This window comes from Rhinopithecus bieti, unplaced genomic scaffold (assembly GCF_001698545.2).
Source record: "Rhinopithecus bieti isolate Rb0 unplaced genomic scaffold, ASM169854v2 scaffold_11508, whole genome shotgun sequence".
NCBI classification, from domain to species: domain Eukaryota; kingdom Metazoa; phylum Chordata; class Mammalia; order Primates; family Cercopithecidae; genus Rhinopithecus; species Rhinopithecus bieti.
Window position 1 is genome coordinate 474,807 of NW_016806932.1, and position 27,587 is coordinate 502,393.

General features: G+C 37.7%; 1 protein-coding gene across 1 annotated transcript; it reads left to right on the forward strand.

Annotated features, from left to right (window-relative positions):
* Positions 1–2,909: 2,909 nt before the first annotated feature.
* Positions 2,910–26,869, forward strand: SESN1 (sestrin 1). Its single transcript, XM_017878732.1, is given in 13 exon segments — positions 2,910–3,657; positions 10,706–10,771; positions 11,556–11,757; positions 12,399–12,472; positions 12,475–12,502; positions 12,505–12,554; positions 12,556–12,582; positions 14,471–14,713; positions 18,647–18,794; positions 20,713–20,825; positions 22,709–22,899; positions 24,617–24,761; positions 25,686–26,869. Coding segments are annotated over 13 exon segments (1,476 nt in total). The 5' UTR covers positions 2,910–3,555; the 3' UTR covers positions 25,773–26,869.
* Positions 26,870–27,587: the final 718 nt, after the last annotated feature.

Here is a 27,587-nt window from a genome sequence, read left to right on the forward strand (position 1 = left end):
GTTGCCAGGCTGGAGTGCAATGGTTGCAATCTCGGCTCATCAAAACCTCTGCCTCCCAGGTTCAAGCAATTCTCCTGCCCCAGCCTCCTGAGTAGCCGGGACTACAGGTGCGTGCCACCACGCCCAGCTAATTTTTTTGTATTTTTAGTAGAGACGGAGTTTCACCATGTTGGCCAGGATGGTTTCGATCTCCTGACCTTGTGATCCGCCCGCCTTGGCCTCCCAAAGTGCTGGAATTACAGGCTTAGGCCACCACGCCCGGCCTACTGTTTATCTTTTACCTAAACTCCTTCTGTTAACTCTCCTTACCCTCTTTTCTAGACCCATTGAGCTTCCTGTATTCTGCTTCCCTAATGGATCACTCTCCTTTTTCTGGGTCTCTGCATATGCTAGATCTTTTACTTAGAACTTTGTGTCTATTCTCCCAAACTCTCCCCCAAATTTTCTTTCCGAGGCCTCCCTACTAATACTCTTAAGCTGTAGCTCAGGTATCTTTTTTCCTTCAGGAAGCCTTTCTTGAACTACCATTCCAAGTGCAGACTCCCTAATGTTTCATAGTTCTCTGTTAAAATCAAGTCATTTTACACTACTCTGCTTTTACACAGATTATCAGCTTGCTCTTGAGAAAAATAAGGTTGAGTGCATTACTGCTAAGGACAGATGTAGAGGCCATGAACCTCACTTTGATACAGTTCAGTAAGTTGACCAAAATCTTTTTAAAAGAAAGGAAATATTTCAGAATTACTATTACTTCTTGGATTAAATGTCAGGATTCTTCCTAAAAGAAATATCAAAATGAAATGTTTAAATAGCAGACTTTGTAAGGTAGCTCTGGCCTATACTGACAACCTGTAGTAAATATCAAAAACATAGCCCTTTGTAATCACTGTTCTGTGTTCAGGATGTTCATCTTTTCAGCAGATGTTTATTGCATTCCTGTATGTGCTCAGCCCTAGAGGTTGAGAGGAGAAGCACCTTCAGGACATCTGGCCTACCTTCGAAATCCTTAGAAAATACTTTTTATTGAGTGGTTTAAAACAAAACATTTCAAAAGTTAAATCTGCACAATGATAGTTGCAGGTTAATTAATACATTTGTTGGACTGGGTGTGGTGGCTCACACCTGTAATCCCAGCACTTTGGGAGGCAAAGGTGGGAAAATTGCTTGAGTCCAGGAATTTGAGACCAGCCTGGACAACATAATGAGACCCTATCTCTACAAAAAAAATTTAAAAAGTAGCCGGGTGTGGTGGCCTGTGTCTGTAGTGCCAGCTACTCAGGAGGCGAGGTGGGAGGATCACTTGAGCCCTGGAAGTCAAGGCTGCAGTGAACGTGAACCAGGATAATGCCACTGCACTCATCCTGGCTGACAGAGTGAGAGTTTGTCTTGAAAAATATTTCAAAAAATACATTTGTTGGAACTCTTGGTTACTGTAAATTTATTTGGAGGCAACCTTTTTATGTTGGAGAATAGAGTGACTAATTCACTCTAGTGCTCTACAGCAGAGAACGAGAAATTAGTACTCTTTGAGGAATTTAGGTCAGTCTTTATAGAGACCATAAAGGAATCCTGACATTTAATGGCTTGAAGGTTCTCCATAAACCACTAAATAAGAATATTAAATTAAAATTATTTTTCTTTTCTTTTTAGTTTCAAAAAATAATTTGAAACTATCTGGGGAAAAAGGGAATCCTAATTGGAGCTTCCTATACAATTTCAGTATATCTGAAATATTTCTTCAATAAATATTTATCAAGCACTAAGTATCAGACTACTGTATGTATGCAGTTTGCAGTTTTCACTTGCATTTACTTATTTTAAGCCACTTTTGATTTAACTGAATGCATGCTTTTCCCTTGCCTCTCATTAGAAAATGGAAAGATAAGCATTCCTCATTTTACAAATGTCATAACTAAGATTATGCCCTACTAGACAACTAAAACTGTGATTCCTTCAGAAATAAAATACCTCAACTCTTCTAGAACCAGAGTCATCATTTTTCACATACTTCTACCTAACTAGCTTTTGTAGCTCACAATCCCATACATCAAGTGCGTTTATGTTTCCAAGTCATTCATTTACAACCCATTTATTTCGCAGCGTATGTCATATTGCTGCAAATTGGATGATGTACTGGGTTTGTTTTGTTTTTGTATTTGCTTACAGCTGAGTGGGCATTTGATCATACTGTTTATTTTTGTGGCTGTACTCAGTGGATGAGAGTTTGGAAGCCTCTGTAGCCTTTTCTTCTATATCGACATTAACTCAACATTGCTTCTTTTGACCAGTAAAAAATATTTTGGGTGCTTTAGCTATTTTTTAAAAGCAGTATAGAGAACATGTTTCATTTATCTTATTATTAGGAGATAAATAAAAAATAACCATTTTGACATGCCACTTTAAACATGATAAAGAGCTAAAAGAGTAACTTAGTCTTCACTGAGACACTGTAGCGTCACTTCTAAGACTGAAACTTATTTTCATTTATGAGTCCTGTTCTGTGGCCATCACTACTGCTATGAATTCCACTTGTTTCCTTGTCAGAATGTTCCAACTTTTTTTGTTTTTAACCTGAGCACTTAAGCTTTGAAAACAGCATAAACATGCAAAAAGAGATCTAATTTAGGAATTTATTTATTTTAAAGAGAGAGAATAGAGTTATGTAAAGAAATAGTACTGACATAGGACCGTAGGGATCTGGATTCTGGGCCCAACAATGTTGTTTTTCTCCTTTGTAACCTATATTTTCCCAAGTTCCTCATCCGATTTCAGAGATTGAAATTCTGTCTTTATAACCCAGGGAGGGCGCTTATGAAGGAATACTAGAAATTTTAAAGCCTTTGAATATACTTGTGAGGAAAAAGGCAATTCAAAGATAGGCTGCCAAGGTTTATTATCTCTGTAGGGGAGTGATATTTATAGCTTTTACGTAGCTTACCAAAATGAATTTTGCATTGATTATAAGCCAAGGTCCCGTACATGTTGCTGCATTCTGCCGCCCATTCAGCGTCGTTTGGGCATAATGGGAAAGGAAGAAGGGAAATTTCAATAGTTTATCGAATTTACAGAGAACTTCATTACTCCTGGTGCTGTCAGGGTCAGTCTCGAGGTTGGCTGCTGTTTGGCTCTAGGTAAATGGCCGAGCGGGGGTGTAGCAGGCAGATTCCCCTGTCCCTGAAGCCCGAAGACTCGTGCTGCACCTTCCTGACAGTCCACGCTCACCTCGCTGCCTTCCAGAGCCCATTCCGTACCTGAGAATTAGCAGTTGGTGGGGGACCTGGGCCCCCGAGGTGATTTTTCACCTCGTCGCCTCAGACAGCCAGCTCCTCGCCTCCGCGCCGGGGGGGCGGGGCTTTGCGGAGTCGTGGGCCCGCATTGGCTTGCCTGGCCGCCAGGGTGGTGAAGTGACGGGCGCGGGGCGGGCCCGCGCGGCTTGTTTGTCGGCGCCGCCCCGCCCCTCGCCGTCCGTGCTGACTGAGGCGCTGCAGCCCAGAGCCGCGGCCGGCTTCCCAGCGCTCGCCGCCTGCGTGCGTCCGCAGCCGTCCCCGCGCCGACATGCGCCTGGCCACCGCCGCGAACGAGGCGTACACGGCCCCGCTGGCGGTCTCTGAGCTGCTGGGCTGCAAGCAGTGCGGCGGGGGCGGCGACCACGACGAGGTACCTGGGCGAGGGGCTGAGCGGGCGGCTGGGTACCTGGGCGGGTGAGCACCCGGCCGAACTGCCCTGTGCAACACGGAGATCACGTCACCTCTTCACAGTCGCTGCCGGTCAGCATCCGAAAACGCTCCCCAGGTAGGGCGGGCGGGCGCCTGGGGAGCAGCGTCCCGGCCCTCCCACGCCCTTCGGGGAAGGGGTTGCCTGCGGTGGGTGGGAGACCGGCGCACCGTGTGTCGTCCCTGGGCAAGAAGATGCTAAGCTGGGAGAGACTGCGACCCCGGTCATGTAAATGAAAGTCTTCAAAGCGTAAATAATAATGTCCTGTGGACAAGTCTCCACAAGTCAGAAACCCAACAGACCTCAGTCTGAGGGTGAAACAGCCTGTGGATATGGCCCCTCGACGTCTTGTCAAAACAGATTATGTAGCCACATTCACCCCCTTTGCCTCCTACTTAAAACACACACACACACACACACACACACACACACACACAGAGAGAGAAAAAAAACAAATTTGACTCTGGGAAGAGCTGCTGTTGCCTGAAATAAGTGTGTCCTGCAAGCTCTATGACGTTATGCACAGGGTCTACTCTTGCGTATTAAGCCATCCCTTTTCTGAATTGGCCTTCAGAAAGAGGTACTTAATTGTAACATTTTGTGTTTTTTCTAAGTGGTTGCAAATAGGAAACCATTTGAAAGTTACTAATGTAACCTTAGGTAAAACTCGAACCTTAAATTTGAATTGAAATCAGATGCTGTGAGAGTATTGCCTTAGTTCAAGAAATCTAAATGTGAATTCTTCTCTCTGCAGCTTTGCCCATTAAAATGACGTGGTTTCGTAATTTCTTTAATGGAGTCTATTATCAGTATACTATGTATATTCATAGAAACTTAAATGAAGACACTTTGTCATGAAGGTTGTAAAGCACTAAATATTTTTTCGAGATTTTAACATTTATGGACATATTACATGTTCCTTGTTTACAGATGATAAAACAATCTTTGAAAGTCTCTTACAATATTGCTTTGGAAATTTTACCAAAAGTGAAAACAGTATGAAAGTGTTGAATTAACATTTACAGTTTCTGTTTGCGGGTCATAATAGATCTTTTCTCTTTTTGAGAAGTGAGCCCTAATCATCATGCTTGAATAGATCTGTTATTTCTGCTGATGTTTGTGTGCAGAGTCCTGGTTCTTGCCCAGATCTGGAATTTCTAAAGATAGCCATGTAAACTAAAAGATAAAGAAATAGATTTTGGCTTGCATATTGTTACAGCACTTATGGGATTGTGTTCAGGAAACCAGGGAACTTTGTATAGTTGTATTTCATTTTTAACACATCCCAACATGTGGGAAGATAAATTAAGAAGGAATGCTTTATAGGAAAACTATTCACTTTACAAAAAGAATAACACAATTCTTTCAAATAGCTAGCTTCCATAATGCTTTTAAATTAAACACTTTCCAGAAACGGAACTCCTGAGCAAAGTGTAGGGCACAAATATGGCCTAAGTATTACAAATGCAGTAACTTAAAGTAAGTGTGTTTTCTAAAATAGCAGTTCATAGAAGGCAAAAAAAAAAAAAAAAAAAAAAGTACTGGACTTTCAGTATTTGCTTCAAATTACTCAAGTATTAATGACAATATTAACAATTATTAGTACACTTTGCTATAGTAGGCATATTTCTTTCTAACACTTCTAGATCGCTCAATTTCTATTTAACATTTTTGAATGTCAAAAGCCCAGCACCCAGCTTTAGGCAATCTCTCAGAGAAGGGAGAGTGAGATGGGAACTTTCACTTTTTATATAACATATCTTTACCTTGTTGAAATGTTTTCAAAAAACACATGCTGGTTTTGAATTTAAAAAATAAAATTACTGTGAATGTTGTGATAATCACAACAGTGATAGTGTAGTGAGGAAAACAAAATGATTCAAATTATTTGTGTATTTTTACTTCTCAACTAATTTTGCAGGTGGGTAGATACTGTAAGCCAACAATGCTTTCATTTTGCACTTGTCATTCGTTATTTCACTTAAGGATATTGGTATAGATGCATAAATGTATCTCACAAATTTGAAACATCTGACTGGAACAGTTCTTTTCAGTACACAAACATTGATTCATACAATGATACAATTAAATACATAGTCTTTCTGTGGTACTACTGTCAACATTCACTAAGAATTTTCACTCTGAAAATTAGTGTTTTGCATTATACACTGAGGCAACATATCAGAAGTAATATTGTGATGGTGGAAACTGTTGTTGTCTCTTTCAAAGATGGTTATTAGGTTGTTGAGGGGAAAAGACTGTTAGTTCTCATGTTAGTTTTCCAGCCACACCTTCACATAGAGCCTGTGAGGTTAGTGCTGTGATTAGTATCTACATCTGCTTTTCAACAAGGCCATTTGTTGGTGGCAGCTCTGCCTCCTAGAATCTGGATTGGCCAAAATTTGTTCAAAGTCTGTAGTTAAGTTTCTTACAGCTACAGATGAAGGAATAATTGAATTAACCTAAATAGGAAGTTATGAAATGTATTTAGTTTGGCTTATGATGACCCCATCGAACACCTGCAGTGCCTTTTTTGATCAGCATCTACTAGAAAAGAGTTGTAACCAATTTAACATGTGACCAAGAAGTGTTTCAAAAGTGAGTTTTCTAGAAAATGGAAACTTTTTATAAACCAAGAATACTACTGTATAATAACAGCAGTATCTATAAGAATCTCCAGGGTATCAAGAAGTCTTAAAGAGGCTCAAAAGAGTAATAATGAAAGATACCAACTCTAGAACCAGATGTCATGGATTCAGCCCCCATCTCCACCACTCACTAGTACTGACTAAGCCAGAATGTTTGAGTTCAAATCTCAGGGCTTTCCTTGGACACAGGGTGGGGAACATCACACACCGGGGCCTGTCGTGGGGTGGGGGGAGGGATAGCATTAGGAGATATACCTAATGTAAATGACGAAGTTGATGGGTGCAGCACACCAACATGGCACAGGTATACATATGTAGCAAACCTGCACTTAGTGCACATGTACCCTAGAACTTAAAGTATAATTTAAAAAAAAGTAAAAATAAGTTTAAAAAAAATCTCAGGACTTTCATCAGTTAGTTATGCTAAATGGAGATAATAATAGTACCTGCTTCATAGATTAAGGTAAGGATTAATGTAAGACTCGACTTTTTCATAAATATTGTAGAACACCAAATACTGTTTCTAAACTTTAGTATCATAGACACATGGTCTTTGTTTACAGGTAATATAATTTAAAACAGTGCTCAGCTCATAAATACTTTGTGCTAGCTGCTGCTGCTGCTATTGCTATTTATTATTATGAGCCCTAGTTGCTTTTTCAATGTTATTCAAGAAATAAGCAGAAAACTAAAAGGCAATTTGGTTCTCAGATATCATTGACTAGTGTTAGGGTACCAGCCACAGTCTAGAAACCCCACTTTACCACCCTCTCTTCCTGTGCTACTTCTGAGAAATTAAACAGCCAAATCTGTTAGACCTTATACCTAAAATAAGACTAGAATCTATAATAAAAGACTCACTTTTGTATAATTTGTAAAATTTTCTATAGTTTATAATATGATGTAGTTGGGATTGATGGTATTATTATTTTGTCATCATCCCTATTTTACAGATTAGGACTCTTCAATTTGGAGGCTAAAGAAGAAGGGAGACAGTGTTATCAATATGCTCACTAAATTTAGCAATAGGATGGACTTATAAAGACAAGAATTACATAGAACTCTTGCCATAAATATAGGAAATATTCTGTTTCTCAAGCATTCATAGCCACCTTCTTGGAATTGTAAACCTATGGTTTTATAATAATTTGGCATATAAACTATATATTTGGTAGAGAAATAAAACCAGAATAATATAATTTGTATACCTCTTTGTTTCTAAACCTATGTGCTGTCAATCTGGTCACATTTTTAAAAAGATGACTACCTTTCATGCTGCTAATGTATTTGTAAGATAAAGGCCTAGAAATTGAATCGGTGAGGTTTTTTTTCCTGCTTACAGATAACATTTTACATATTATGCACTTTGCTTCTCCTTCCCTTCCCTATTATCATAATATAACTTGAAGAGCTTTTAAAGTCAACTCATGTAAAAGTGCTTCATTCTTTTCTAAAGACTGCATGCTACTCTATTATGGTCATGCTGAACTTTATTGAAACAGCCTTCTATTGATGAACACTGAGATTGTTTTCAGCCTTGTACTATTAGAAACAGTGTTGCAGTGATTATCCTTTTACATATGGCATTTCACAAATGTGAGCACATCTGTAGGTTAACACACTTAGGATGGAATTGTTGATTCAAAGGCTATAGGACTTTTTAATTTTGATCAGTATTGCAAATTGCCCTTCCTAGAGGTTGTAGTAATATATACTCTATACTCTTTTTTCTCATACTTCAAAACACTCTCATCAGCAATATACAAACAATTAATGACTATTTCTCTACCCTCTCTCCAATACAGCCTGTGATCAAACTTTTTGATCCTAAGCAATCTTTTTGGAGGAAAATGGTATCTCAGCATAGTTAACTTGCAGTTGTTTTATCTTTGAGTGTCAGGCATTTTCTTTTCTTTTCCTTGAACTGTCCATGTTGTTTGCTCATTTTTAAAATAAGATTGTTGGTCGGGCGCGGTGGCTCACACCTGTAATCCCAGCACTTTGGGAGGTCGAGGCAGGCAGATCACGAGGTCAGGAGATCAAGACCATCCTGGCTAACATGGTGAAACCTCATCTCTACTAAAAATACAAAAAATTAGCCGAGTGTGCTAGCATATGCCTGTGGTCCTAGCTACTGGGGAGACCGGAGAATCGCTTGAACCCAGGAGGAGGAGGCTGCAGTGAGCCGAGATCACACCACTGCACTCCATCCTGGGTGACAGAGCGAGACTCCGTCTCAAAAAAAAAAAAAAGATAGTTGGGGATTTTCTTACTGATTTATAGTAGTCTTTCTTTAAAATTTAGCCCTTTGTTATTTGAGTGGCAGATATAATTCCTAGCTTTCTGTTTACTTTTGACTTTGTATATATTTATTTTCCCCATGTGAAAGTCTTTCTTTTTATGTCATTAAATTTATCAATCTTATATTTTATGACTTTTGGCTTTTGTGGCATTCTTAGGCCTGCTGCACTCCATGAGTGTTTTCTTTTAGTACTGTAATTTTTTTTTGCTTTCTTTCTAAGTTTTCATTTTTTTCTTATATTTAACTCTGATTTATTGTGGGGTAAAGCATGTTATAGTGTTCCAGCTTCACTTTTTTTCTGAATGGCTCTCCAGTTGTCCCAAGATCATTTGTTGAATAATTCATTTTTCCCCATTTGAAATGACACCTTTTCGTATACTAAAGTCCCAAGTCTCTTAGTTATAAAATGGTAATAAACCCTTGAAACAGGCATTTTCCTAAAATACATTTTGTTTAAATAAGACAGTTTTCAAGATTAAAGAAATTAGAGGGGATAAATGTTAATTTTAGCCTTAGTTTTATCCAACAGGTGTTGTTTCAAATGTATGTAATTGGATCAGAAATTCAGCAGTTAGAAAAGCTAAGAGTCATCATTGTATATAAATGGCTGCTATTGGTGCCAAAATTATATATTGAATAACAGGGATGTCCTCTGGCATTTATTACAGAATATTAAAATTGAAACAAATACGTGGCCAGACCAGTGAATTAAGTGCCTCCTGTAATGAAGGGTATAATGTTAAAGCATTACTATCTTCAGTGTAAGGATGGAATAACCAAGGAGAAATCACCAACCTCCAGTATAAGATTATTTTATTTAAATATCATTTTATGAATTCTGTTGGCAAATATAGACTACTTTGAATCTTGATTTCTGCTAATAAAGATTATCTTCACTTTTGTCCTTCCTGCTTAATTTTTAAAAGTCTATTCTTTAAAGATTTTCATTTGCTGGGACCTGATTTCTTGGATTGCTGCCACATGTCCTTCTCTCTGTGAATCCACCCCCACCCCATCCCCACTTTTTTCTTTAAAAGGCAGATACCTGGTTTATATCATGAAGAACTTTTAAAAGCAGTAACGAGAGAGTAGAATTATATGAGTATTTAATTATATATATATAATATATATGAGTGAAGGGGTTAATCTTTAATTGTATAAATTCTAAAAAAATTTTTAAATGACACTAGATAGGACATACCTCAAAACAACAACAGAAAGTTGAAATATATTATTTTGGTTTTGTTTCTGTAAGCACACTATATGGGGAGGGTGAGGGAGGGAAAGGAAACCCTAACAGATTTTCAGTTCTTGTTAACCATACTATACCGTCACATAAGGTACAGGATTCTAGAGTCACTGTGTCAAATGTCAGAAAACTATTTTTCAATTATTTGAGCTTCTCTAAAATATAATATGGGCAAGGTTGATGACATCCTATAAATAAAAAAAAAACTTAAGGCAAACTTACAAACAAAATGAGTTTCTCTAAAATTATTTAACTACAGAGAAAACATGCCCTGTAATGCTGTCTCTTGTGAATTTAGTTTTTATTTTTCGTAAATTTACATTCTGTGAGGTGTTGTTTTAGATGTAATAATAGTTACACTTCTTCTAGTTTAAGACGCCTAGGTGGAAGTACTGCTTTTTCATTTTCTGACGACACACAGGGATTGATATTTGGGTTGGTTGAGTTTTAGATGTACAAACACACTGGTATTATTTTGTATCACTGATGATCCACAGGGTTGGTTGGCTGCTATGTGCTGAACTTTCTGTTCTAGAGTTTCTGCCAAGTACTTTATGCAAAACTCTGGTTTTAGTGAAACAGGTTTTATTGTTTTTAGTCAGAGTGGTATTATAAGCTGTTGTTAACTATGCAATGCTAACAGAAGAGTTGGTATGTATATACAGCCATGAAAACAAACCACCAAAACAAGCCTGTCTCTGTTCAACTGGTGGTTTTTCCCTCCCATTCCTTTAGCCTCGGTTCATTTTGTTTACTGCCAAAGGCCTGAGATGGTGTAATTTTCTTTTCTAGGAACTTGGCATTAGAATTCCTCGACCACTAGGACAGGGACCAAGCAGATTCATCCCAGAAAAGGAGGTATGTTGTTTGTGAAAGTACATAGTGAACTGTATGCTTTTAAGGAAGAGCTTTCATGACCCACATCGTGGCATCTGAAAACTGTTGGTCAACAACATGTTTTAGTCAGAGTTGGTTGCAGTTAATCATGCTTTGGCAGTGAATGTGTGGGAATAAAAAGCTGTTGTACTTGTGTTGATTTCTAGTAATTTCATGATGTATTTTTAACACCCATATTTAATCAAGTAAAGCCAAGATTGGTTTTTGACCAGTGATACTCCATCTGCTTATATTTAGATCTTGTTTAGGTGTGCCCATAACCTGAGTTACTTAGTCTTGACCATCTCCACAGGCTGATATCAATGCTAGATTGGATCTTTAATTCTATATATGTGTAAAAGCATCTATGCTTTATTTTTGTAAGGATTGTATGCTATTAGTTAATTTTAGTTCTCCTTAAATTGAGCGAGAATAGGCAGTTTTGTAAAGAAAGGCTTTAGTGTTTGCAAGCTCTGCAAGTTTGATAATCTAAATCTGCTTCTTTATCTGGATTCTGGCCAACTCTGCAAGCAGCCTATCTAGATGGCCTTTAATGTTCAGCCTTTGTTGTTTATCCCCTACTATATAATATGTAACTGTTTATTCTTCTGTATCTTTCAACCAGTTGAGTTTAAATCTGTAACCCCTCTTTCTTAAGCCAAATTTAATCTGCTTCTAAATGATACTTAGAGTACAGCCCATGTATATTTTCTTCCCTTAACACCAATTTACAATTTCAGTAACCGTGGTTTTTCTCTCATTACAGATCCTCCAAGTGGGGAGTGAAGACGCACAGATGCATGCTTTATTTGCAGATTCTTTTGCTGCTTTGGGCCGTTTGGATAACATTACGTTAGTGATGGTTTTCCACCCACAATATTTAGAAAGTTTCTTAAAAACTCAACACTATCTACTGCAAATGGATGGGCCGTTACCCCTACATTATCGGCACTACATTGGAATAATGGTTTGTAAACATTCAGTGAAAATTCTTTTGCTATTTTATTAATCTCTTTAAGAGACAGTTAATGCTTTAAACACAGGGATAAATACTTAGATTATGATGTATAATATGATTCCTGTTACATAGTCTCTGTTTTCCTATTTTAAATAAGTATGCTCTCAATTATAACAGAAAGAGAAACAAGTATTTCTACTTGTTCTTTTCTCATTGCTGAGAACCATTCTTCATTAAATAAGTAGAACAAAAGTTGTTTCATCATTATAAATAGTTCACATTGGCATAAGTGGTGCTTCCTGTTCAATTTGTAAATAATATTCCATTATTTTATGATTGGCACCTTAATTGAAATTTCTTCTTAATCGGAAGTTCTGAAAGTATATAAATAAAATGTCTAATAGAAGTTCAAATACTTCTATCAGATATTTTGTTTGTTCTTGGAATATTTATAAGGTTCTTACTGTATTTTGAATTTTAAAATATTTGATATAGAAAACTGCATTTCTGTAGTTTAATGGAAATTTGAAAAACATTACTAATATAACTTACATTAGCTCTTTTGCATGTGTAAAATAAAGAAGGAATATGTAGTTACTTCAAGGTTTTAATAATTTATAATTAGAATAATGCTTTTTGTTTCTCTGAGGCTGGCGGCAAGACATCAGTGCTCCTACTTAGTGAACCTTGCATGTAAATGATTCCTCATGTTTGGTGGGGACCCGCAAAGTGGCTCAATGGTTTAGAGAATGCTCCTCAAAACTACAGAATTTAGGAGAACTTAACAAAGTGTTAGCCCATAGACCTTCGGCTTATTACCAAAGAACACATTGAGGTAAGCAGTGGGGTAATCTATCTTGGGAGGCTTTCATACTTGTTTAAGAGGCAGGATTTTGGATTAGGGCAGAAAAATTGTGCAGAAAAGTACAGAGAGTTCCTAATTTTCTACCCCCTGAGCCTTTTCCGCACAGGTGGGGCAGCATTTTCTTCTGCTTTAGCATTTCTGTAGTACATTTGGCTGTAATCTGATATATTAACTAGTAAGCTCTATACGTTCACATTAGGTCAGTCTTTGCATTGTATGGTTCCTAACCATCACATATGGTGTATTCACAATAATGTCCACCGGCATTGGCGCATTACAGTACATATGGAAAGGTTATCGTACTCCTAAAATGCCTGGGTTGCCTCCTGTTCATCCCTTTCCCCTTCCCTAAACCCCTGCAACCCGCGCCAGTCACTCATCTTTTTTATTTTTGCTGTATCAGTATGTTTACCTTTCCAGAATGCAATACAGTGGAATCATATAAAAGTCAGTGCGTAGCGCGGTCTCTATTTTCAGACTGGCTTTCTTTCATCTAGTAGGCATCCATTTAGAGGCTGGCTTCATGCTTTTTCATGACTGAATAGTTCATTTCTTTTTATTCAGCTGGATAGATTCTCTATTGTATGGTTATATCGCATATATTTGTTCATGGCCCATTCCACATATCGTCGGGAGCAGGATAATCTGGTGTCGCTGGGGCCGGGCGCAGTTTTTGGGCAATTACAGATAAACCGGCTGGCGCTATAAACACTTCCATGTATAGGTTTTTTTTTTTTTCTTTTTTTTTGTTTTTTTTTTTTTTTTTGGTCGACAAAAGTTTTCACCTCATTTAGGGCGCGTAAATAACTAGGAGTGGTGCAATTTGTGGGTAATATCGGACGGGCTCAGGGCGCAAGCCAGTGACGTTTGACCGTCATGTAAGAAGGAGCCGTCGAACACGGGTCTCCGCAAAGTGGTATCGGTTTGCGTTCGCGACCAGCAGTGAAAGCAGCATTCCTGTTGGCCCACAATCTTGCCAGCACTGGTGTCAGTGTTGGATTTGCAGCCATTCTGAGTAAGTGGTGAAGTCGGCCATCCTCATTGTTACGCATCATTATGTTATGTCTGTAAAGAAATGCCATGTTAAACTAGTTTGTTCTGGTTCTATTCTATTAATAGAGGTAATAGATGTAATAAGTAGATTGATGTTCTCTAAAAAGTCTAAGCATGCACTATAAATTCCTTTAAAGGATGCATGCTTTTGTCTTATCTATTTTATAGAATAAGATACATATTAGATAATTATAAGAATTATTATCAAGAAGATAAGATTTGAATATATTAAATACAATGCCTATTATATATTGTCAAGGAAAAATTATACAAGATTACAAAATAGATAATGAAGCAGAAGTGACAGAATTGAATAGAAGAATTATAGAATTTATGTATAACTTTTTGATGAGTTAGGAGTATTTAATCAAGTTGTTCAAGCCACTATCTTAAAAATTCCTTGAGGAGGCCTTATAATAAAGCACAGGTATTTCAAACAGCAGCTTCTACTTATAAACACAAATTTATTACATTTGCTTTGAGATTTTGAACTAACAACACAGTAATTCATTCATAATCCAGCATCTGAAATACAGCAACCACTTTTAAGCAAAATGCATTCTCTTATATTTTAAGTCAATATTTCAGAAAATCAAAATAATAGTGAATGTCTTAACAGATTATGTTAAGTTGTATTTGTGAATGCATATTCATAAAAACTAGCAAATTCTGGGTTCTACATATTTCAAATGATAATTTTATACTAGACTTTGTATGGTATCTGTTTTCAATAAATTAAATACTGAAATGAACTGTATACTTTTACCACACCCCACTACAAAATATATTTTTTTTCCCCCCTAAGGGACTTTTAAAAGCTGAAGAGCACAGCTGGTCCCTTGCGGAACTGGTACATGCAGTAGTTTTACTCACACACTATCATTCTCTTGCCTCGTTCACATTTGGCTGTGGAATCAGTCCAGAAATTCATTGTGATGGTGGCCACACATTCAGACCTCCTTCTGTTAGCAACTACTGCATCTGTGACATTACAAATGGCAATCACAGTGTGGATGAGATGCCGGTCAACTCAGCAGAAAATGTTTCTGTAAGTATTATTTGTCATGAGATTGTCATAAAACTAATCACAATAATTGCTGTTATATTATTTCTTCAGTTGGCTTCTTAGAAAAACCCACCCTGTTAAGACTGTGGTGATATTGGGCCCCTATATCAATTCATTCAGTAAGGTTTTATTGACTGCCTCACATGCTCATCACTAGTCTAGGTGATATACAAAATTACACAAAAGTGATGTACAAGACTCTAAGACCCTCTAGGAGTTTACACTTAGATAATTTTAGGATCAGGAGCCAATAGCATGTGTCCCATCAGAGCCAAATAATATTGACTGGCTACTACAGTGACATGAGGGAAGGCTGAAAATAGTGTGGCCTGGTGGTGAAGACTTTTTGTGCCAATCACATTCTTCTCTTTTGCACAAAATAAACAGTCTGACTTCTTAATTTTTTATCTTTCAGAAGATTTAATCAACTTTGATCTGGAAATTTCTCTCTTTAAAATACTTTTTTTCATGTTTAACTTTGCACCAATATAGAAGGTGATATCAGGTGAATGTAAATGTGTTAAAATGCTTTCACCTCTATTCCTTATCTTCCTGGCTTTTATATATTCTCAGTTTGTTACTCCTTTGAAACAGAGCAAGTTCAGTTTTCTATAAGCAACTTTTAATTCCTATATATGATGAATCAGAATCCCCTCCTGCATTCTTTTGCTGTAGCAAAAAAGCAGGTGTTTATTTTATGCTTCAAAAATAAATTTTAGAAGCAGTACCACAGCCATCTGAATGCTTTGCATGCATTTTCTGAGTTATCCCTTTGAAATATATTTGACAGGTTGAATTGCCTTTAACTTACATATTTGACTTCAGGCAAGTTATTGAATCTCAGTTATTTCATCTCTAAATAAAAGTAAAACACAAAGTTATTGTGAGGTTTAAATGAAACGTCTCTAAAGAAGTAAAATGCCAAGTACAACACTGAGCATTTGTGAGGTGCTAAATAAGAGGTAGCATTTACATATGGTGAAATTAGCACAAGAAAGAATAATTTTCCCAAGGTTGATCATAGCACTGTCCTGACACTGCCAAAGACCATCAGTTTCACCATCCTTTGAGCTGCCTAGATTCATGTTATAGACCTGCATATGGCCACTGATTATTTATCAAAGCTTGGCAGTCAGAAGAGGATCCAAGAGAGAGTATTCAGTTGCTAGAATGCTAGGAGATGGATTCTTGTCCGTGCTACCAATCATTTAGTACAAGGCTAAAGAAAAAAGTACTTGATTGTTTCTAGTTCTCCTTCTATTAAAAGAGTGAAGAGTGAAAGAAGATGATTTTTATTTCTCTAATAGATAAGCTTCCTATTCCCAGGTAAGTTGGATACTTTTAGAAGGTTTATGGCCCACACTGATGACACCTGACAGTGAGCTGATATGGCTTGTTTTTTAGGTACATATCCAGTATCTGACATAGCTCTTCAGATACAAATGGTAACAAACAAACAAGAATTTTCCATCCCTCCCAACCCTGGCAACTACTTACTTCTTTTTTTACTGTCTCCATAGTTTTGCCTTTTCCAGAATGTTATATAGTTGGAATCATACAGTATGTAGCCTTTTCAGATTGGCTTCTTTCACTTAGTAATATGCATTTAAACTTCTTCCATGTCTGTTCATGGCTTGATACCTAGTTTCTTTTTAGCACTGAATAATTTTTTATTTTCTGGATGTACCAATGTTTCTTTATTCCAGTAGCTACTGAAGGACACATTGGTTGCTTCTAAGTATTGGTGTATTATTCTGTTCTCATGCTGCTAATAAAGACATACCCAAGACTGGGTAATTTATAAAGGGAAAAAAAAAATTCTTACACAGTTTTAACATTTTAATATTAAAATGAAATGCCGTAATTTTTTAAATCCTAACAACTTTGGCAGATCAGTCAAGGAACAAAGAAACCTACTTTGTTTCATTTCCCTCTTATTTCAATATAATATCAAGAATTATCTTTCCTAAGAATACTTACAATTTGGGCTCTTTAGGAGGAGAATGGGTAAACAAAATAAATTAGTGAGAGATAATGTGAGTTGATGGAGACCTTTTTTAAACTTTGAGTCATCCTATCATGAAACCTAATCCTTTTCAGCTCATTTTTTATTTGGTTACTGACCATGTGTCAGGAATAATTAGGGGGAAAATGCATGCATGCACCAGAAGAATCTTCAGTACCATCGCAGAAACACTTCCCATCGTGAAAGTCTTAGAGAAGGGGCTTAATACTGAGCATTTCAGCATAACTGTTTGGATCAAAAGAAAAATGTAAAGCACATGTGATATAGATTGTCTCTTAATGTAGAATTATCCTGACAGTCATTCTCCAACAAGTATTTCTTGAATATCTACTATGTACCAGGTACTATGCTAGGCTTGGGATATATACAAGTAAACCAAACAGATCTCCTACCTTTATGAAGGTTCGGTCTGGGAAGGGAGCCAGCATTAAATCAATATCATGCAAATAACAATTATAAATTATGATTGGTCCTCTGAAGGAAAGAGGAGAGGGTTGTGTTAGAATCTAATTTGATAGTGGGGTAAATGATAGTGTTTAGAAGGTTGTAAGCTGCTACCTGAAGGATCAATGGGTGGAAGCCAGGAAGAATGGGAGATAGAGGTCTTAAAAACATTCCTGGCAAAATCATTTCATAAAAGGGGAAACATTAATTTTGTATATATACATTGAGATTTGAGATTAAGACTTTTTTTTGTTTGTTTTTCCTTTTTGAGACAAAGTCTCTCTCTGTTGTCCAGGCTGGAGTACAGTGGCACAATCACAGCTCACTGCAGCCTTGAACTCCTCCTGGGCTCAAGTGATTTCTCCTGCCTTGGTCTCCCAAAATGCTGGGATTACAGGCATGAGCCACTAGCCCAACCCAGACTTCTTAATATATTCATTTTATTTATAAGAAAGATATAAATTGTATAGATTTGATCTAGCTTTTGTGGCAAGAATGCAGCAGGGTATAGAAGTATAACTGGTTTGACTAGTGCAAAACAACTTGGCCAGTCCTTTGTCAGACCCATTACTCTATGTGTGACACTGCTCTAGTCATCCCAGCAAGTGACAGCTGCCAGATCCATTGCAGAGGTCAGGTGGCCAACTCTAGCCATGTAAAGACATCTTTCATGTTTAATTGGTAAATTGTATAAATAGAGCTATTAAAGATGACAGACACATTGACAATATGTATGTCCAGTGTACACAGTTGATGCAAAGTCACTTATACTTTGTGTATCTTATTTATTTAAAGATTAAGCAAGTAGAAGTTAACTTATGCAGTTGTTTTAAATTGACAAGCAGTGTTTAGTTTTTAAAACAGCATAAATAGTAATGACATTATTGCTAATCTTGTAAGGTAAAAGCATTAGAATGTGTTCTTAAAATCATGTTTTTTTTATATTTTAAAATCTGCATGTCTATATTCCTAATAGGCCAAAATAGTTTTTTATTCATTAATGTACATTAAAATTATAAGAATATTTTCCCTATATTCTATTAAGACATAAATTCTGGCCAGGCACGGTGGCTCACACCTGTAGTCCCAGCACTTTGGGAGGCTGAGGCGGGCAGATCACAAGGTCAGGAGATCGAGACCATCCTGGCTAACACAGTGAAACCCCATCTCTACTAAAAAACACAAAAAATTAGCCGGGCATGGCCGCAGGCACCTGTAGTCCCAGCTACTCAGGAGGCTGAGGCAGGAGAATGGCATAAACCCGGGAGGCGGAGCTTGCAGTGAGCAGAGATCTCACCACTGCACTCCAGCTTGGGCGATGGAGCAAGACTCTTTGTCTCAAAAAAAGAAATAAAAGATATAAATTCTTATGAGACAGACTTAAAAGATAATTCATATATATTCTGTGTCTGCCACGTGTAACATTAATTGTACTTTTTCTTCAGGTGAGTGATTCTTTCTTTGAGGTTGAAGCCCTCATGGAAAAGATGAGGCAGTTACAGGAATGTCGAGATGAAGAAGAGGCAAGTCAGGAAGAGATGGCTTCACGTTTTGAAATAGAAAAAAGAGAGAGCATGTTTGTCTTCTCTTCAGGTAAGAACAACCATTGCATAGTCAATATAATTATTGCAAACTCAACTTTTTGTTTAAGGAATTTAAATGACTTTTAAAGCATCAATCTAAATATGTCCTTCCTTTTAGAGAGGGTATTGCATAGATATTCCTATTTATAAATAATTCTTAAAGCAAGCAACTAAGAAAAGGCCATAAGTGAAAACAGCCTAGACTAAGAGGGAGGACTGGTACTAAAATTACTTCTGATAACCTTTGTGAACTTGGCTAAGTCACTTAACATATGAGTGCCTTCTTTTTTCTCTCTCTCTTTTTTTTTTTTTTTTTTTTTTTTTTTTTTTTAAGAAACAGCATCTTGCTTTGTTGCCAGGCTGGAGTGCAGTGGCATGACTGTAGCTCCTAGGCTCAAGCGATCATCCTGCCTCAGCTTCCTGAGTAGCTAGGACTACAAACATATGCCACCACGCCTAGTTAATTTTTAAATTTTTTTTGTAGAGATGGAAGTCTTGCTATATTGCCCATGCTTCTCTTCTTTAACATGAGGAAATAGTCCCAAGACTGCTTCCAGCATTAAAATTCTGTGATTTTTTGGGGGCATGGTAGTTTGTACCTGTGGTACCAGCCACTCAAGAAGCTGAGGTGGGAGGATCGCCTTGAAGCCAGTCATTCCAGACTAGTTTGGGCAACATAGCAAGACTCTCGTCTCTAAAAAAACAAAAAACAACAACAAAAAGTATCATTTGTGAAAAGGAGATATTTATTAACCAACAACAACCTAAATCCTCTATGTTTAACCTTTATCTATATGCAGGCTACAGGAGACAATATATAAACCAGGTAATTTAAAGGAGAAACAGTTTATAAAATGTCTCCAGATGTATTTTGACAATAATAGAGTGGGAGAAAGAGCACCAAGCTTCTTAATAGCAAAGAAACAATCAAATTTGTTTAAATGGAGGTTGGACGTTAGCTTGTTTTTCTTCCAGGAAAAATTTTTGTTTCCATGCCTAAAGATGTAGAGTTGTCATCTAATGCTACACTTACATGAAACTATAATCTCATCAACTCCTAAACATGATGATAGTTCAGAAAGTCTTAGGCACAGTGCAGGCAGCACTGTAAAAATGTTAACTCATGGGATTTCTTTCTTTGATCATGTTACATATTATATGTCATTAATATTCAACAAAAATAATCTAAATGCTAAATTTTGAAGCATAGCTGATTTTATAGTTATCTTAAAATTATCCAAAAGTGGCCAGGCGCGGTGGCTCAAGCCTGTAATCCCAGCACTTTTGGGAGGCCGAGACGGGCGGACCACGAGGTCAAGGAGATCGAGACCCATCCTGGCTTACACGGTGAAAAACCCCGCTTCTAACTTAAAAATGCAAAAAAAACTAAGCCGGGCCGAGGGTGGTGGGCGCCTGTTAGTCCCAAGCTACTTCGGAGGGCCTGAGGGCAGGAGAATGGCGTAAACCCGGGAGGCGGAGCTTGGCAGTTGGAGCTGAAAGAAATTCCCGGCCAACTGCACTCCAGCCCTGGCGAACAGGCGAGAAACTCCGTCTCAAAAAAAAAAAAAAAAAAAAAAAAAAAAAAAAAAAATTAAATCCAAAAGTATGGTTCATAACTTTGAAAATAAGTAGAAGTCTAATAAAAATACTATAATTGGAATGGGAGGAGAGAGAAGACGGGTCTATGAAAAGAGGCATAAAAAGGCAGAGAATTCGACTATGAGTTTTCATTTTATAACAGAGAATCTCCTTTAACTACATTCTATTTACTAGCAAGTAAACTACTTTGTATAATTGTAAGACTATTTTGGTTGATATTGGTTACTCAGTAACAGAGAAAGGGTTATGCCATTTTTACTTGCTTTGGGTAAAGTCAATTTTAACTAGCATCCTATTTTTAAAAACCTTTCAATGGTCTTTTTCCCCAGATGATGATGAAGTTACACCAGCAAGAGATGTATCTCGTCATTTTGAGGATACTAGTTATGGCTATAAAGATTTCTCTAGACATGGGATGCATGTTCCAACATTTCGTGTCCAGGTAAAATTGCAACTTGTATGCACATGATTGACTAGAAACATCTCAGTCTGACTTAAAATACAAAAGAGCCACTTAGATTTAAGAACTATGCTAAGTGCTTTGCAGGCAGTATCTCTTCTTGTTTCAGAATAAAAGCTGAAAAACTGTTTCTAATCCATCCATGGAATCATACTGTAGTTTCAGTGTATGTGTATCTTAAAATTTTTATTGTGTAAGTATTTAATTCAGATGAGTTGATACTCCCAGCATTCCCAAATATTGTTAGGGGCCAGTGTTAAATAATAACTATTTTACCAGAATTATGAAAATATTTGAGAACCATAAGATTTTGTTTCTTTGCTCAAGAAACTAACGGGCCTCATACTGGCTCCCACCTGTAATCCCAGCACCTTGGGAGGCTGAGGCAGGTGGATTGCCTGAGCCGAGGCATTCCAAGACCAGCCTGGCCAACAAGGGGAAACCTTGTGTCCACACAAAAATAAAATAAAATAAAATTAGCCAGGTGTGGTGGCATGTACCTGTGGTCCCATCTACTTAGGAGGCTGAGGTGGGAAGATCACTTGAGCCTGGAAGGTTGAGGCTGCGGTGAGCCCTGATGGAGCCACTGCACTCCAGCCTGGGTGATAGAGTGGGATCCTGTCTCAAAAAATAAAAATAAACTAAGGGACAAAATTTAGGCACAAGGAAGAGTTATAGAATAATTATACAATAGATTAGAAATTGAAGACATCATGTGGGCTGGAAATTTTATGGAGAGACATTAGGATTTGAAGAATTTGGATGGTAAAAAGGGTATTGTAAGTAGAAGAGAACAGACAATAATTAAGCTTTAGGTTGAGGGATAGAGCGAAGGAAGGAATTACAAAGAGATTGGCTGGCTGCTGTGAGCTTCAAGCTAAAGATTCCTACTTCTGATTAGTGGTGTATGTTTAAAATTGGTTAGGTGTGCCTTACATGCGAAAGCAGTTTACAGTAGATTATGTGGGGTTTGTAGGCTTTGACCAGAGTGATGGCATAATATCAAAGAGGTGTTTTTAGGAAAGCAACAAAGAAGTAGGGGCTTATTAAGTCTTGTTTCAGGTAGAAAGAAAGGAGGCAAGGAGATTTAATATAGGAAAACTAATTAGGAGACTCAGTTAATAGGGCTAAAAGGCAGAAGTGGGGGTAGGAGAAGGAATGGGTGATGGATGTGTTGAATTAAAAATTCACAAAATTTGGCCAGATCTGGTGGCTCCCACGTGTAATCCCAGCACTTTGAGAGACCAAGATGGGAAAATCACTGAGGCCAAGCATTCAAGACTAGCATGGGCAGCCAAACAAGACCCTACCTCTACAAATAATTTTAAACAGTATCCAAGCAAGGTGGCCTGTGCCTGTAGTTCCAGTTACTCAGGAGGCTAAGGCAGGGAGGATCGTTTGATCCCAGGAGTTGGAGGCTGCAGTGAGCTGTGATCACACCATTGCACTCCAGCCTGGGCAACAGAGTGAGACCTTGTCTCTTAAAACACACTTACTCATTATTTGAATGGCTGCAGCAATGGAAAAGGAGAGGGGACTCCCAAGATGGTCACATCTGGGGGCTGAGTGGAGAGAGAATGAAAGAGAGAAAGGCCGATGTGTAAGGGGAGGAGACTACTAGTTTTTTTTTTTGAGATGAGACTATTAGTTTTTAAACTCACTGAGTTATAAAACACAACCTTTTGCATGTTGCAGTATAGAAATTGAAAAAAGATTGGAGTGCAAGAAGCTGGGAGTTAGGGATGAAAGCCAGTTAGTTGGTCAGCCAAATGACAATCATTTTTACCATACTACAGAGCTGTAGATACAGAACTGTACTTGACCACATTTTAATTATTCACATTTGTTCTATTCCCTGTATTTAGGACTATTGCTGGGAAGATCATGGTTATTCTTTGGTAAATCGCCTTTATCCAGATGTGGGACAGTTGATTGATGAAAAATTTCACATTGCCTACAATCTTACTTATAATACAATGGCAATGCACAAAGATGTTGATACCTCAATGCTTAGGCGGGCAATTTGGAACTATATTCACTGCATGTTTGGAATAAGGTTAGTCTTTCTGTGTTTATAAAGAGATGTTTTCCTCTGGGCCAAATTATTCAAGTGCTTGGAGTGCATGTGCACATGGACACACACATAATCAAAACCCATCCCCTCCCCTCTAACTTATTTTTATGCTATTTATGCTTCAAAGAACCACTTTATTGCAACCTAGTTTTTTCTCCTCTTTCCTAGCTAGGCAGGAGGGAGAGTTAGGGAATTTGACAAGAGTTGAATGACAGCTGCCTCCAGGAAAGGGAGGACAAGCAAGCTGGTCCTAGAACAAAGTTTGTCACTGAACACCTTTAGTATCTTTTCTCTTCATATCATCTGTCTCCTGATACATTTATGTTTCTACCTCCTTGGAAATTAGTACCCTTATATTGCCCCTCTGGCTGTTCTTAGGCTCCCTCTGAGGATTATTTGCTCTCATAATACCTAATCAAAATGCAAAACTTTCATGTCCTTGCTGTTAGGTTTTTATTATGTTATAATGAAAATGCAGTCATCGTATACCACCTTCTCACACATGCACACAAACTCCGAGCTACAGTGCTTACTAGTTAACTATTTTTGCTGTAAAATCAGGCTTTCTATTCATTTTATTAGAGAGTCTGGTCAAAACCTACAAACCCTAGTTAATCTACTCTAAACCGATCTGGCATTTGAGGTACATCTGACCAACTTTAAACTAATTTCCCACTAATCAGTAGCCAGACTATTGACTTTAGCCTCCTGAATGGTTGTAGAACCAGCTTTGCAAGACCTTTCTCCCCTTTCCACTGAAAACTCAATAGGAGACTTCAGTACCTATGTCATCAGGAATCCATTACCCAGTGCAGCAAAGCAGACAACTGGTACATGCAGCCATCTTGGCTTAAAGCAGGATAGGCTCCCCTAAGTACAGACCATCCTTCTCCCTGCAGCCCCTGCCTTTTTTCTCATTTGACCCCAGAAACTCCTAGAAACATGAGTAAAGTAATTCTAATTATTTTTATTTACACAAGTGAATTTCTCTATATGTATATATAGAGAATGTACTAGTACCAATAACAAACATAATTATTTTGTTTAATTTTGATAATACTCAAAATCTGTTTTCAGAATTTGTTCAGCCAGGCGCAGTGGGTCACGCCCATAATCCCAGTACTTTGGGAAGCCAAGGCGGGCGGATCACTTGAGGTCAGGAGTTTTAGACTAGCCTGGCCAATATGGTGATACCCTGTCTCTACTAAAAATACAAAAATTAGCTGGGCATGGTGGCACACACCTGTAATCCTAGCTTCTCAGGAGGCTGAGGTGAGAAAATCGCTTGAACCCAGGAAGCGGAAGTTGCAGTAAGCCAAGATAGCACCACTGCACTCCAGCCTGGGCGACAGGGCAAGACTCCATCTCAATAATAGTTTGTTCCTCAGTGTGGTTGCATATTCATGATTGCAGATGTATACTACTGCTTGGTACCCAGTGCTACGTTAATATTGTCAGCTTTCAGGAATGATTTACTTGGGTAGTAGAAAATGTTCTGTGACTCTCCCTAAGTACTCTGTTTCTTATCCCTTTATACTCACTCATCCACCTGCAGTTGTAAAGCTCTATCATTTTTGGGGACAGCTGCCTACACAAAGAGGGAAAAAATACAGCATTAATTATTGATGTGTATACTTTTGTAACATGAAAACAGGTTATACACTGAAAATATCATAATTCTCCTTATGTCTTTCAACAGATACGATGATTATGACTATGGTGAAATTAACCAGCTATTGGATCGTAGCTTTAAAGTTTATATCAAAACTGTTGTTTGTACTCCTGAAAAGGTTACCAAAAGAATGTATGAAAGCTTCTGGAGGCAATTCAAGCACTCTGAGAAGGTATGTGCCTATTGTGGCTTGTTTACTCTGTAACTTAGCAATGATTCGTAGTCTCCTTCACCTAACCTAATTGGTCTGAAACCCTTTCCATCACCCCTCCCAACCCAAAGAAGAACATTCCAGGACAGCTGTCTCAGGTACCCCTTCAGAAGGGAACTTCATTATGGTGATAGAGTAAAAGAATAAAGATAGGGAGCACAGGTGGGCTGGCCCATCTTCAGAAGTGCTGGCATGGCTGTAAGCATGTAGAAGAAAGACTGTTTTATAAAAGCTGTGTATATGTAGAAGTGTCTGTTCTCTTTGAAACATCTTTATAGAAATTACTGAATAATGATTTGGCAGGGGAAGTTGTTATTCTGATAAAACAGTGTTTAGATTTTTTGACATGTAACAAACCTCCAGGAAATATGGTAAAATATAAATGAAAGCTCAAACCATCTATCCAAAAAGAATGTTAGGGCGGGCATGGTGGCTCACATCTATAATCCCAGCACTTTGGGAGGCCAAGGCAGGCAGATCACTTCAGCTCAGGAGTTCAAGACCAGCCTGTCCAACATGGTGATACTAAAAATACCAAAAAATTAGTTGGGCATGGTGGCATGCGCCTGTAGTCCCAGCTACTTGGGAGGCTGAGGCATGAGAATTGCCTGAACCCAGGATGTGGAGGTTGCAGTGAGCCAAGATCATGCCAGTGCACTCGAGCCTGGGAAAGAGTGAAACTGTGTATCAGAAAAAAAAAAAAAAAAAAAAAGACAGCTGTTTTGAGAAATTGATAATCTGTTCAACAAACCCAAGGATAAGTTATTCTGTACTACATAGGAAGTGTAGGACGTGTACTTATTTTATGTGTTCATTAGATTCACTGAAAAACTGATTGTGAATGTTTGTAACCCTTCCTTATATGATGTTGTATTTTATATTCAGGTTCATGTTAATCTGCTTCTTATAGAAGCTAGGATGCAAGCAGAACTCCTTTATGCTCTTAGAGCCATTACCCGCTATATGACTTGATGCCTTTCCTTCATTAAAGATGATTCTGGAATGATCAGCAGATACAGTCTACAAGGGGAAGGTACTAAACCCCAGGACCAATGGTAGACAAAATAATTCAGAAATCCATTGTGCCATGATTCCTTTAGTTTCTGCTATTTTTCTGTGGAAAACCCACTGCTGGCACAAGCAGTGACTGTTTGGCAGCTTCAAGTTTAGAGCTGTGAAGACAGGCTGCCACTCAAGTATTTTGCTTTTTGACAGTACAAGATGCTGTGTAACTGTTTTAATACAGCAAATAGTAACTCTCCAAATCCTGTTGCTTTTATGTTAAATAAGATAACAAGAATTGGAGCATGCAAAGATGGGACTTGGATAATGACTTAAGCTTTATATGTAAAGAATTTTAGAAGATCTTGGTGCTGCTATTCCTGCTGGAGGAATGAATAGATGGCTGTTTCAGTTAAGCTATTAGTAATAAAAGTGAACATTGCTACTATCTGAGCCTACATACATAACTTGTGTGATTTCAAATTAAACTTGCATTATGTGTTAATTTTCTTGCATCTAAAAAAGCATAGAATTCCTACTCACACAGCTCAGCAACAACCATTTTGATGGTAACAGTTAATTTCTTTCATTAGTTTTTTAAATTCAGGGTTCTGGATATTAAATTACAATGGCATTCTTAAAGATTTTCTTCAAAAAGCAATCCTAAATGAAAGTGTGTAAATTACAAGAAGCTGGCGATCTTTTGATATGCTGTTTCACAGGATCCTGACACTGGAGGGCAGCTGTCTTGTGCAGTAGTTGTGTTTCCAGCATCGAAGTTGTGGGATATGTTGCTGTAGACTGCTGCGCAGTCCTGGGTGCATTCTATGTCTCTGCCTGCCTCCTGGTCCCCCCTTTAAAGGTTGTGCAGCTCCTTAAATAATAAAGCTGGAAAACATTTTTAGTCGGGTTATCACATTTGATTTACAAAAACGCTAACTTTGTTTGAAATGCAAACAGGTTTGAAAATATGTATTAAGTACTTTGTATTCTGGAAGCGTGAATTGCTTTTGAAGTCTGTCAGTATTACTGGTATTTTCAATAAAGAAGAATTTTCTCCAATTTTATGTGCTGTCTCAATCTCTTAAAAAGTCATGACTTCACTATTAGTAATAATTTTGAGTTTCTACCTACTTTCATAAGCCAATTAAATAATGCTGTAATCAGATGAGACTACTTTTAAATGGCAAAACACTTGAAGCCATTTTGAAAGATACAAAGAGTGGACTTTCTTTAGAATCTTATGTAAGACCATTTTTATCTTGGAAATGACTGGTATGGCTCTATGCCTGCTCTCTTTTGAACTGTTTTAGAGTTCCAATAGAACGTTAAGAATTACTAGAAAGAAGGATTCATTAGGGAGAGACTGCAGAACAAAAAATGACACTTTATCAGACAAGTAGAAATAGCTCTAAGTTTAACTGAAGCTGTTGTGGTAACTCTGTTACTCCTCAAAACATTTATTGAGCTCAATCTAGTGCCTGCCTCCAAATGTATGGGGTAGTGTGGAAGTGAGGGTTGGGAGCAATCAATTTTGAATAGAGGTGGTACCTGTCGTCAAGGATATTTACTCTTGTGAAAAGACAAGACTATAACCTTAGCTAGAAATAGAGTATTATCTTCAATATGTTTTATATTTAAAGAAACTTATAAGTGCATTACTCATCGAATATGCATCACGCCTTTGTCCTCTTCTGCCTGCTATGGAGTTCTCTCACTATAGCAATACAATTGAACCTAAGAAGATAGTTAAAATTTTACTTATCCCGTTTCTGCTCTTTGTTC